At 47.8% G+C, this 12,055-nt stretch overlaps 1 protein-coding gene and 1 pseudogene across 1 annotated transcript; both read right to left on the bottom strand.

Annotated features, from left to right (window-relative positions):
* Positions 1-7,670: 7,670 nt before the first annotated feature.
* On the bottom strand, positions 7,671-8,719 carry LOC149118003 (uncharacterized; annotated as a pseudogene).
* Positions 8,720-9,304: 585 nt separating this feature from the next.
* On the bottom strand, positions 9,305-10,452 carry LOC149118002 (uncharacterized). Its single transcript, XM_089289006.1, has 2 exons — positions 10,246-10,452; positions 9,305-10,186 (listed from the first exon to the last, which is right to left on the bottom strand). Exons 1-2 carry the CDS (start codon positions 10,450-10,452, stop codon positions 9,353-9,355), a joined length of 1,041 nt encoding a protein of 346 aa, XP_089145132.1. The 3' UTR covers positions 9,305-9,352.
* Positions 10,453-12,055: the final 1,603 nt, after the last annotated feature.

The following is a 12,055-nucleotide window of genomic DNA, read 5'->3' as shown; positions in this document are numbered from 1 at the left end:
GTGAAATCGGTGATGAAATCGCCATCGTCGAGTTCGTTGGTCATCTCGCCCAGGTAATCGCCTAGCGGAACATCGGCTTGACCTGGTTTGTGCAAGTAGATGACGGAATCAGTGTCAAAGTAGAGAACTTGTTGCTTTAACTCTTCCAGGTATGTTTACAATTTGAGACGAGCCCAGCAGGTGGTGAAAGCTGCGACGAACATGTTGATTCGTCCATTGTCGGGTTGATTGTCTTTGAGTTCGGTGTGGACGACTTCTAGAGCTTCATTGTTGGCGATTCTGACTTGTCGTATGTCGTTGAAGGGGTTGGAAACGAGGGCAAAGAGTTGCGCTGCGTTGTAGACGACTTGGGTAGTGGATTTGTGTAGATTTTCACCGAACTTGCCCCGGAAGGAGTTGAGCATGAGTTTGGCAGTCGCTTTGCATCCGGGATTTTTCTGGATCATGGTTGGATCGAGAGCGATGCCTTCTTTCTGTTGGTATTGGTGCACGTAACGTCCCTTGTCTTCGGGTGTGTTGCACCAGTTGGGGTAGCCAGCGGATTCCTGTTTAATTTTTAGCCAGGTGTTCACGTAATCGGCAAAGAGTCCTTTGCGGCGTTGTTCAGGTGGAAAATGGTGTACTTCGTGGATCTTGTTGAGCGTGTATCCCATGGGAACGGCTTTCTGGATTTCGGGTGTGCACCAGGTCCCTCGGAGTGTGAGTTGCTCAGCCGTGTGAGGGCAGTGATGAGATTTCTCTAAGAGTGGTTTGGCCATTTCATTTTCCATGCACGAGCGGCAGACTGGGAAGGTGAGTTTACCTCTGTGTCGAAAAGGTAGAACGGGATGGAATAGTTAGTGAGGAGGTAGTATGTCCACTTTGGCCATTCCGAAGTAGTGGTGTATGTCTTTATCTTCGGGGTTGACGATGACTTGTGGCTGTCCTACGGGGTATTCGCAATCCTTGTTGACCCATGGGTAGAGCGACGTCACGTCGACGTACTTGGTTTTTTCTCCTTGGGTCACGTTGGTCACGTGATGCAGTTTGACGGCGTTCGTACAACCTCCGAAGAAGGCTTCTTGGGGCTCGAGCAGTTTGACGATTTGGAACGCGTCTAGGAACTGGCGGAGCTCTGGGTCGGTTTTGACCTCCAGGTCCCACTTGCATTCCCACTTGACGTGTAGCTGGTAGCCGCATTGCCTGAGAAGGGCATGTTTCTTGAGCGTGGACTCGTAGACTTCCTGTAGAGTGCGATCAGTGTGATAGATGGGATATCTCTCTCGGTTGATTGGGAAACATCGAGGACACCCGTGCCATAGACATCCGTGGAATTCGTAGACGGTTCTAGTAGTGGGATCGTAACCGTCGACGAGGTGATTGGCTAGGCGGACTTCGCCTCCGTTTCGTACGGTATGGATACAATCGCCTTGGTCGGTATGTTGTAACAGGTGTTCTTGCCAGGCTAACCATTTCAGGGCTTTGACGGACTGATTGGATCTGGCACCGAGCCATCCTTGAGGTGGTCTGGAGGTGATGGTGTTGGTCGGGACAAGTTTCTTGTGCCAGAATTGGTTGCAGGCGGAGGTGATGGTGACGCATTTCTCCATGGGGTCGAAGTCGGCTTTTTGTTTGAATTCTTGTCGGAACTTTTGACAGCCTGCTTTGAGGAGTTTGACATCCGACTCGCAGTAGGCTTCCATTTCCTGATGTAGGATGAAATGGTAGTTGTTGTTGACTTTCTCTTGGTACAACTGTTCGAATTCGGCTTTCTTTTTGGCGGACATGCCGTCGGGATCGTACATGTCGCGCGGTTGCATGGGTCCTTCGTACTCTTGGTTTTCTAGGGTGTTGAATTTGTGTGGGAACAATCCCTTGCACAGTTCGTTGATTCCGAAGGTGGCGGGAAAGTTGGCCAGCAGGAACGGGAGAAAGCACAGGGAATCTTTGAAAGTCAGTCTGTCGGATCTCAGGGACAGTATCTTGGTGCCTACGGTGATCTGGTCCGTGACTTCTCGATGCGTGGTGTAACAGTGTTGCAATATGAACATACCGTCGTAGCCTTTGAGATTGTGGAAGATGACGATGACGTCCCGGTCGTCTCCGTCCACGTTGACTGCGATGGATTCGAGGTGGTCGAACATGTCAGTGGTGCATGTGGGACCGTAGAAGGAGCAGAATTGATCCTCTTCGTCGTCCTCTAGGCAGAGAAGAATAGGTGTCTGATTCCGTTCGGCGTCAGTGATGGCTTCGTAGTCGCAGTACACTTGAAGGGGTGGATCTCTGTCCACCCAGACGCATGTGTCTGGATCACCGGGTTCGGGTTCTTCGAAGGGATGACCTTTTACTTCGTCGCGAGGCACGCGTTTCTTTTTGGGCTCGTCTTCGTTTTCGGGGATGCGTTGGATGTAACATCGGTGAGTCTGTAGAAAGACTTTTTCGCAGATGAGACATTCACCCCATCCGCACACGTGATCGGGGGCACGACGGGCACCTCCTTGCCTCTTCCTATCCTTCAGTTCGTAGACGTGGCAACAGTCGACACTTTTTGTAAGTGTCGCAGATAGATGGGATGTTGAGGCTCTGCCGTTGCAGGTGGTAGTTGTAGCATTGGTCTCCGAAGAATTTTCTGTGGCACAACCGGCAGATCGAGGTGGGTGTGGGAAACTTGCCACGTGCTAGGGGTCGTTTGGCTTGAAGGAAATCGGGGCAGTCCTTTCGTTTGCAGGCGGGACACCATTTACCATCACAGGGATGATGTTGAAAGTCGTCGTGATCGTATCCTCGATTGCATTCGTCACAGAAGTAGGATTTGTTGAGGAACCCGTTAAACGAGTTACATCCGTCGTAGTGACTGTCTTTGACGAGGCAAATGATCTTGTCTGAGGGTACGGGTCCGCATAGATGAGCATGTCCGGCGGATCAATGGAAAGGACCTTTAGTTGATACCCAGGTAATGTGGTCTGAAACTGCTGCAACTCGGGGATGCCGCAAGGTCCTTCGGGGACATTGGCTAGACGGTGGAGTTCTTTGGCCAATCGCTCTTGGACAGGTCACCCCTGTTTGAAATTGTGGTAATCTTGGTCTCGTGAATTCCCGTCAGCATCTGTCAGGGCTTTCATAGTGACGATAGCGTGAGCACAGCATAGATTTCTTTGTTTTTGATGGTCACGTGCGACCGTTTGATGATTCCACGTACAGCCGCACAGCTCGGTTTGTATCGTTTTCCGTTCCCACGCCCTGGACCTGGGGTGCGTATGAAAGTAGTTTCCATGGTAAACGTGTCGTGGGGGGTGAATTCTTCGTTGGAGTTGAGTTTGGCCGCGAGAGACTGGAGATAAGTATCTAGTCTTTCACTCCCTTCGAATTCACGTACGGTGAAAGTGGTCGATTGAAAAGCGTGCATGAAGGCACTGGACTGCATGGTGAAATGGACCGTGGAGTTGGGTGTCAGGGTAGGATCCTGAGCGATTTGTTGCTCGATGGATCGTTGAAGGGCATGAGTCAATTCTTGGCCTAGGTTGTCCCTGGGAGTGACATCTCTATGTTGTTTGAGCGTGGCTTCGAATCTTTGTTTGTTGAGGACGTTTCGCCAGTTACGGCGAGCGCCTACGGGTCTTAATTCGAATTCTAGGAGTGGTCTTGTACTACCACCACCGGTTTGGGTCATCACTTCGTCGAGAGCCAGATCAAAGATCCAGTCATCATCGTCGAAGAGCGCTTTGCTGTGGGTCCGTCTGTTCTGTGAAGACATGAGTACAATTTGAATGAGACAATGACACAAACATTGCTTTTTTATCAAGAAAAACACAAGTTTTTATTGGTTGGTTTTTACTGCCAGGTTGCCAAGGAAAGTTTCTGACCAGAATGAATTTTTATCATTTACATCAAGAAACGCTTTTTTAAAACTAAATCCTAAATAGATTTTCATTTTCTCGTTACGCATGTTGACATAATGACCATAGAAAGCCGTGTGATACGGGGTTGGTGTTTCATAAATCATTTTACACACGTTTAGTCTACATTTACTCGTTCGTATTTCTATGTGACCGTAACCCCATTGTCTTTTCAGTATATTGTAATCTAAAATTTCTTCGTGAAGTTGAATCAATTGTTCATTGTTCCTGCGATCGAGTATGTGTTGCCAGGTAGCAAGGTGAAGTATGTAACACTGTACTTCTTCCGGTAGCTTATCCCAGTGACTAAGAGAGTGAGTACGATATTTTCTTAACCACCTATTATGAGCATACTTGGTGTAGTATTCACTGACAGGGTAGATGAAACCTTTTTCTACGGGGGCGCATCTCTTGGCCTCTTTGTAAGACTCGGCTAAATACGTTTTTTGAGGTTTATCGTCAATGTAACATCCGTATATTTTAAAAAATTTGAAATTATCTTCTTGACATGTAACAATCTTAATGTGTCCTATGCCCAATTGTTCTTTCAGTTTTGCGTAGGCTAATATTTCCTTGCGAAGACGTAATTTCTCTTTTCTTCTACGCTCGAGTAGGATTTGCCTCGTAGCCAGTCGAATTATGTAACGCTGTAGTTCAGGAGGTAGTCGATCCCAGTAACTCTAAAAGAGTGAAAGTCTCTCAATGTCATCTATTCTGTAATAGGCACTATTAAAACTGTACCCTAAAAACATTTCTCACTTGATATTTTGTCCGTCTCTATAGAAACCTGACACGATCATGTTTACTTTTGTGTCCTGGAACTTTTCCTTGGGGGCAATACTTTAGTTTACATGTCTCTAGCTTGACTTTGAGGGCACCTAGTCCCCATTTTGCTTGGACCTTTGCGAAGGTCTGTATCTCGTTACAAAGATCTCTCCACGATTCACGTTCACGTCTCGATGAGAGACTGGGACTCTCTAAGGTGAATAATGTAGGTCTGTATCTCAAGGGGCAGCCAATCCCACCAGCTCTAGGATCAAACGAATCGTATGCACGGAATAAATCATTCAGGTTTGAGAGAAATACATCGCGGATCGCGACCGGTCTCAGTCTGGCAATCCAATCGCTCATTTTCATTTGTCTTTCAAATTCCATTTTCTCCTCGAAGGTGAGCTGTGACTCGGCGAGTGAGATGATGTAAACTTGGATTTCTGGTGGCAACCAATCCCAGTAACTCTAAGAAAAGAAGGTGATGAACAAGGCATGACAAAGATGTCGTCCGAGGTTGTAACCGCAAAACACAACGAAACAAAATCTCAAGTCCAAACGAAGGTAAATCTCTATGGGAGGAGTGACTAGTCTCAGTTCCATGGTCAGTTGTCCAAGATGGGCACGAGTGCACTTAGCATACACAACAAGTGACAGATCTGGCAGTACAACTTCTCTTTGATCACCCCCTTGTTCATCTGATTATCGAGTGCCTGGATGTAGCAATCGTAGTGAACGTAGTAACGACAACACTTGGTCCTAGCGCAGGTTTCGGTTCTAAGTATGGCTTGCTCGCATAGGGTACACGTTATATTATCCATTTCTCATATACTCACTGCTTCCTCTTCTTCATGTTGGTCCATCTGTTCATCTCTTCATCAGTGATCTCAGCCATGATCAGTGCTCGATACAAGTTTCAGAAAAAACTCAGAGTGCCGTGAACGGTTCGACTCGCTTGTTTTATACACAGTGAAACTGGGTCCAGTCTCCGACCGGTCTGGGGGCGTGGTAGGGGGATACCCCCCTATCCCCTGGGTCTACATGTACACGTGACTTCAGCTTTTTCGTTTGATTGGTGTATGATTGACATAAAGCGAGGTGAACGCATTCGGCGTTTTTCAGTTTGGTCATGTCGACTGCACCTAGATGCAGCCACCGCCTTCGAGGTCTGTCACCCAAAGAAGAACTGAGACAATTACGTCGTCGTAGTCGTGCATGATCAACCGACAATGAACCACCAAGACGTAGTCGTCGCCTTCAGGGTCAGATACCCGAAGAAATGCCACTTTGACAAGTTTGTTTTATTTATCACAGAGATCCATATTGATTCTCTGGTGATATGTCAACGTACTCCTTGCTGCAGTGTGTTCGTGCATCAACGTTGCTACCAGGAGATGGAGAGACAGGTTCGAACCTGCGGCAACTGCCGACGCGTGATCAACGAGGATCAGCCTGAGATCGTGTTGGAAACCGACGAGGAACTCGAGGATGATGATGATATTGACCTGTTCGTGTTACCGTCAGGTGCGAATGGCTTAGTTAGATTTGAGCAAGAGTTGGCTCGATACCGTAGTGAGGATAGACCTACGTGCAGTCATCCCGAGGGATCGTATCTGTGGCATGAATTGCCGTATGACTTGGACCCGGACATTTGGAGACGTTATTATGTCATGCTCAGTAATTTCGTGACTCTGTTTCCGAATCGAATCATGTACATTCATGGTTGTGTGCGTCTCCCCGTAGAACCGACCCGAGAGACCAGGTCTAGTTTGTACCGTCTGTTCATATACAATACTCTTTATGCGACGTATAACTTGATTCGAATTCAAAGGTTCAGACTCTTCTTTAGGCACGTAGTGGGACTGAGGAATATTGTTATTCGTTATGTACATCTATTACCCTTTCCGGGCTGTCCATCGCTTTACCACGAGGACGGACTGTGGACCTGACAATGTTTTTTATTTTTATTCGCAGTGTATGAACAACGTAGAATTCAGGAGAACATTTGGCATTTCAGAGACACGGGAAGACCCTTTGAGATGCACAATTCCTTGACACGTTCGTGGAATCACTTGCATTATCCCATTCCGGTCACGGTGTGGTTCCGTTACTATCGCAAGTTGGAGGACTTTGTGCGAACCTCAGAGGTACGAAGTCCCCTGTACATTCACGGCACCGTGTTCATGCCCTTCCATATCATTTCGTACGATCATATACGCATGGAGGTCTATCGAATGTTTTATTTCAACATCCCTTATAGACTGTACAATTTCATCCCCAGACTTAGGTTTAGGTTGTTATTCGTGTCTTCGTCAACGTTCGTTCGACGATTGGCATCTTGTAACAACTGCACAAGTTTAGGAATGGTATTGGACTCTTCTTGGTTTTTTTCTCTTGGCGGGAAATCGGGTATGACGTCGATACCCTCCAGCGGGTACCCGTCTTCGTCGCGTCCTTTCACCGTACACAACATGCTCGAAAACAACCGTGTAATGCGCTCCAGAACCCTGCTCCGTTTTGACTCAGGAGATGTTCTCTTCGACGTTTGAGTGAGTTTCTACGTTTACCCACTTCTTGCAAAACCTTTTTATATCTTTTCAGTTTCCCATAAGTCATCGCGTTGATGGGGATCCTCTTCAGCAAATTGAAGACCATCTCGCTGATGGCATTGATCTGATCTCTGTCGGCGTAATGCAACATCTGACGTTTTTTTCGATTGGTTTCTTTCAGGACGCTCGTCAAGAAACGACGTCGTCGCAACCACTTCATCGTTCATGTCTAACGTCCGGTTGGCTCGTCACGCTCTTTTATTCACAAGCTTTCGAGAACATTCAAAACTGTCTTGGCTACGGTGCCTACCAGTTTACCAAGACCTTTTCCCTTTTGGATCCTTCCTCTTCTCCTTCTATGTATTCCAATACGCGATGGCACTCGCCATCTCCTTCGCCTCCTCAACATGTCGGTTCTGATGACGACTTGCGCACACTTCAACCTTGAATGATGCCTGAAGGTGATCACGTTTCCTTTTTATAGAGGAACGTGAACAAATCGTTTTTCGTAGTATCGAACATATCGGTCGTAAGTGGGAGGTGTGAAATCCGTCACCACGTCGTCTAACGCTTGCATCTTGGTCAAAAACCCATCCAATTCCTCCACTCCAACCAGAGCGTAGTTCCTTAGTTCAGTCAGCGTCTTTTCGTAAGTCGTGTAAGCGAATTTGACCATGTCCATCTTGAATGAATACTTCTTGAAACCGTTCCATCCTTTCAGTAAGGTGGCGAAAGCTGTCAATCCTACCACCGTGTATCCATCTTTCCACACGGATCCCAAGATGATGCTCGCTGCCACGACCAGTAACGCTAGTCCGTTGAGAATGGCGTTACACAATTTGTAGTAACCAACCATCTGCCTTCAACACCACCAATACTTGTGGTAGAAAGCATACAATCTGTCCAAACGTTTCAGCGAGTCCAATTCCACCACAGTGGTAAAAGGTTCATCCAATAGACAGACCGAAGTGCTCATGACAACGCCTCAACCAGTCCCAAATGTATTCTAACCTTCTTTCGGTACGTTCGATCCTTTTAGCTTGTTGCTCGTATTCCCAGATCTCGTCCTTGAAAGCGGTTTCTACGGACTGGTTCAGGATATCCTGGACTTGTCTGTAACTATCGCACTCGTCTGCAATACGTTTCATGTCTTCGTGATCCATACTGGTATCATCCCAGTATGAGCGAGAGCATCGACATAGATGCAAGAAGTAGGGGAACCACTTGACTTCACTCCTCAACATGTTCTCAGTTACGCACACTGGTCGAATTGCCAGTCACAGTAGGACGTTGTCCGTTCTTATAGGTAGTCGTGATCGTATTAGTGGTTGTGATACCAGCAATGCGACGACCCGCGGCCGTTTGTTGTTGTTGGCACAAAATCTCTTCCAATTGTTGCTGCATCTGGGCTTGGTTGAGAACACGGGTTCCTCGCCTTCTTCGAGCTCGAGAAAGACCCGATCTCACCGACAAAGGTGTGGAGTCACTGCTACTTCCACCTCCACCTCTGCCTCCACCTCTGCCTCTGCATCGTCTTCTTCCACTAGCACTAACGCTACTTCTGCGGCTCCCGGCATCACTGGGGGACGTCGGTGTGTTTTGACGAGGGACGCGTCTCGGCCGTTTCCCTCCTCGAGTAGCTCGTGCCAAAGGTGTGACATCTGTCACTGTGGGTGAACGTCCTACCATTCGATGTAACGAATTTGGCATACCCACTCCAGTCGTGACATTGGTGCGTGATGCCCCCGAGCCAGCGCTACCGACACCCGCCGTTACATTGGTGCGTGGCGTGCCTGCACCAGCAGTGCCTACCCTGAACGAGGCCCGTCGCAGGGGTGGTGTCGCCAGTGAAGACTGCAGTGAAGGGGTGTTCACGCTTAGACCCACGCCCCCTGCAGGCGGAACCGGACACCCCATTGGAACCGGCGAACCCCATGGCGAATAATCGTCCAGAGCTTCAAAATTCAATTCGTCACCACCAGAACTCATTTCTCTCTCTACCCCTCTCTCTTTCTATCTTCTTCTTGGCAAGTACTTGTTGTGTATGAACCAAACTCTCGAAACCTTCACCATTATATGCATTTATGATGGATCGTACTTGACGATAACTATCGCATTCTGTGACCAGTCTCATCGGCTCGTAGTCCGTTTGATTGGGATTCATGACGTAGTTGAGCCTGTTTTTACACGGGTGAATGAACAGCGGAAACCACTCGACTTCGCTCCTCGACATGACGTTGCATCAAACTGATGGCATCGTACGAATCCCTCATCTTTTACCACATGGCTGAGGACGCGTTGATCGTCCTGACTGGCCAGATGAAGATCCAATAGCATGTAACCGTAAGGTCGATCCGTGACCTTTCGAAACGTGTCCAACACGTCCTGCCATTGCGTGGGAAACGATTGCAGTAATAGATTTCGTATCCCTAACTGATCCCGAGGGTTCTTGAAGGCCACGATGTAATGAGCGTTTCTGGAAATGGTCTTGGCAAATTTTCCGTTAGGGAATAGATCCTGACACAGGTAAATCACCGTGATGTTCCGATGATGCGAGTGTTTGGTAAAGAGATCCAACACGCGCTTGTTGTTACCACCCTCATCCATCAGATCGTCCAGCACCAAAATGCCCCCTCGAGGAAACCATCGGGGTAACTGTTTGCTGTCGGGGATACCTTCGTGAAACTTGACCCCTCCCTTCTTGAGATTTTTGAAGCCATCTTGCCACGATCCGTAGCAGTAATGAATACTCTTCGGTGCTTCTTGGAACAAGTCGCCGTTCTCCAAGAGCACTTTGGTGGTGAACACCATCTTGCCACAGCCCGAGGGACCCGCTATCAACAAACTCAATGGGGTGTGAAATTGAAACGCTTTGCGTCGTTTAATGATCTTGAAATGGTAAATGATATCGAGACGCTCGGTTTTTATCCAAACAACTTGGCCAATGGTGTCTTGACGGCTTGGATGCGTTTCAATAGACTCAAGAGGGTGACCCTACGATTGAAACAGATGGGGTTTTTGGCTCGACTCTTGCGTTTCGCAAATTTCTTCACCTGGAAATTCTTGGCGTACCACTCTTTTCCCCTCTTGATCTTGGCTGCGGCTCTCCCGGCAGCTGCTCTCTTGGGACGCATTGTCTTGGCAGGTGCTCTGTTTCGAGGTTTCTTCGCAAATTTACTCAAATCTCCGAACTTGTCCTTGTACCAATGCCTCTTTTTCATTCTTCTTTTCCTATCTTCTTTCTTGGAAAGCGTCGGCATGGCTGTCGCTCTCTTGCGTTTCCTGCGCGTTGTCACCGTGGACAGTAACTCTCCAGTGTTAAGGACACTGTTTCGCGTTGTACTCGTCTTGAAGTCTCTGAGGACTGTTCATCAAGGCTCTGTAGAGCTCTTGAAGTTCAGCATTCATTGCAAGTGAATGACCAAGTGAGTTTTTACTGCACCTTTTATGCACTCGCAAAGTGATGTCGGAAGGACTTATTGCCGTAGCAAAGAACGTGCCAGTACGGGTAACACCTATAATCTCTGCAAGCGTCTGTTTGAAGCCCGGCTCTCGTACGCAAGTGGAAAAGGTCGTATCGAAGTAAATGATCTTTTTCCTTATCAAGTATGAATCGGACTCGACGATAACTGTCGCCATCCAAAATGCGTTTCAGGACCTTTCAACGAGGATCATCCAAGGACGAGTCGAGATACCTGTCTCGACACAGTTCTAGGAATCGAGGGAACCATCTGACCTCACCACGCAACATCTTTTCTCAAAATAAACACTTTTTTATTCCAACAGCTTACTTTAACAAATGACGCACTCCTCTAGAGGAACCGCACGTGTCCTGGTGACACGGGGTTTTACAAATCTTGCGCCAGGCCAACTCGTCCACGATCAAACGTTTTAACATGTGTCCTACTTTACGATCGTTCTCTACAAACTCGTTTTTCTTAAAACGACTCAAGAACGCGTTCATGTCACGACCTTCGGCTCGGTTGATCAGGAACATCAGGGCGTAGTCGCCGCAACTCTGACTGAAGAGTGACGGTAGACTCTTGCCGTTGAAAATGTGGTACTTGAAATGATGGTCCAACCATTCTTGGAACGGCTCGGCAGTTCCATACACATCCAACGGCAGACCGTAACTGTCCAGGATCTCACACTTGTCCTTGTCGGCCCACAAAGCGATCCAATGCATACCCGGTTTATCGTGAGGGTCCATGTTCACGATGCAAGCGGTCGGTCCTTCTTGAGGTAGTGTCTTGGGAAGCCGATCGCAAGGTACCATTCTGTAAAAAACACAACAGAGTGACGGATTCGTTCGGGCCAAATGATCCAATTGTAAATTATTCAAGGCGACTTTCTCCATTTCTTTCTCATTGGTACACGGTTCTCGTTGATCTCCAGCAAGGTCTCGAATTCGCCGTACAACAAGATTGTCAGGTTTGATCCTGGATTGTCTCCAAAATCGATCACCAGATGCAGCTCACCTTCCTGCCTGGGGTTCAACACTGGACTGTCCAAACATCCGTTGGCTGTGTTGTCAAATACAAACAGGTTGCATCTCTTGCCGTGCCCCCAGTCCTCTTTTCTGACCATCTTTCCTTTTCCCCTGCACAAAGCTCCTGAGCCCTGGAGGAATCTGTAGTAGCCTCTCAGATCTTTACTGTCATCATCCTGTTTGAGCTCCAAGGTCTCGTAGGGGTACTCGTCACCTCTCACCAATTGTTTGATGGAAGCGAGATTGAATTTTTCAAAGGAGAACGGATTGATCGTGATAGTTCCATTGAAGGCTGTTTGTTTCATCAACACCACCACCAACCGATTAGGTAGCTTATTGTGGAAAGGATTGCTGCACTCAAAATGACGATTGTC

Source organism: Orbicella faveolata, unplaced genomic scaffold, assembly GCF_042242905.1.
Source record: "Orbicella faveolata isolate gen_17 unplaced genomic scaffold, um_ofav_v1 contig_1, whole genome shotgun sequence".
NCBI classification, from domain to species: Eukaryota; Metazoa; Cnidaria; class Anthozoa; order Scleractinia; family Merulinidae; genus Orbicella; species Orbicella faveolata.
Note: the sequence above shows the minus strand (reverse complement) of the source record. Positions and strands in the feature narration are given on the sequence as shown.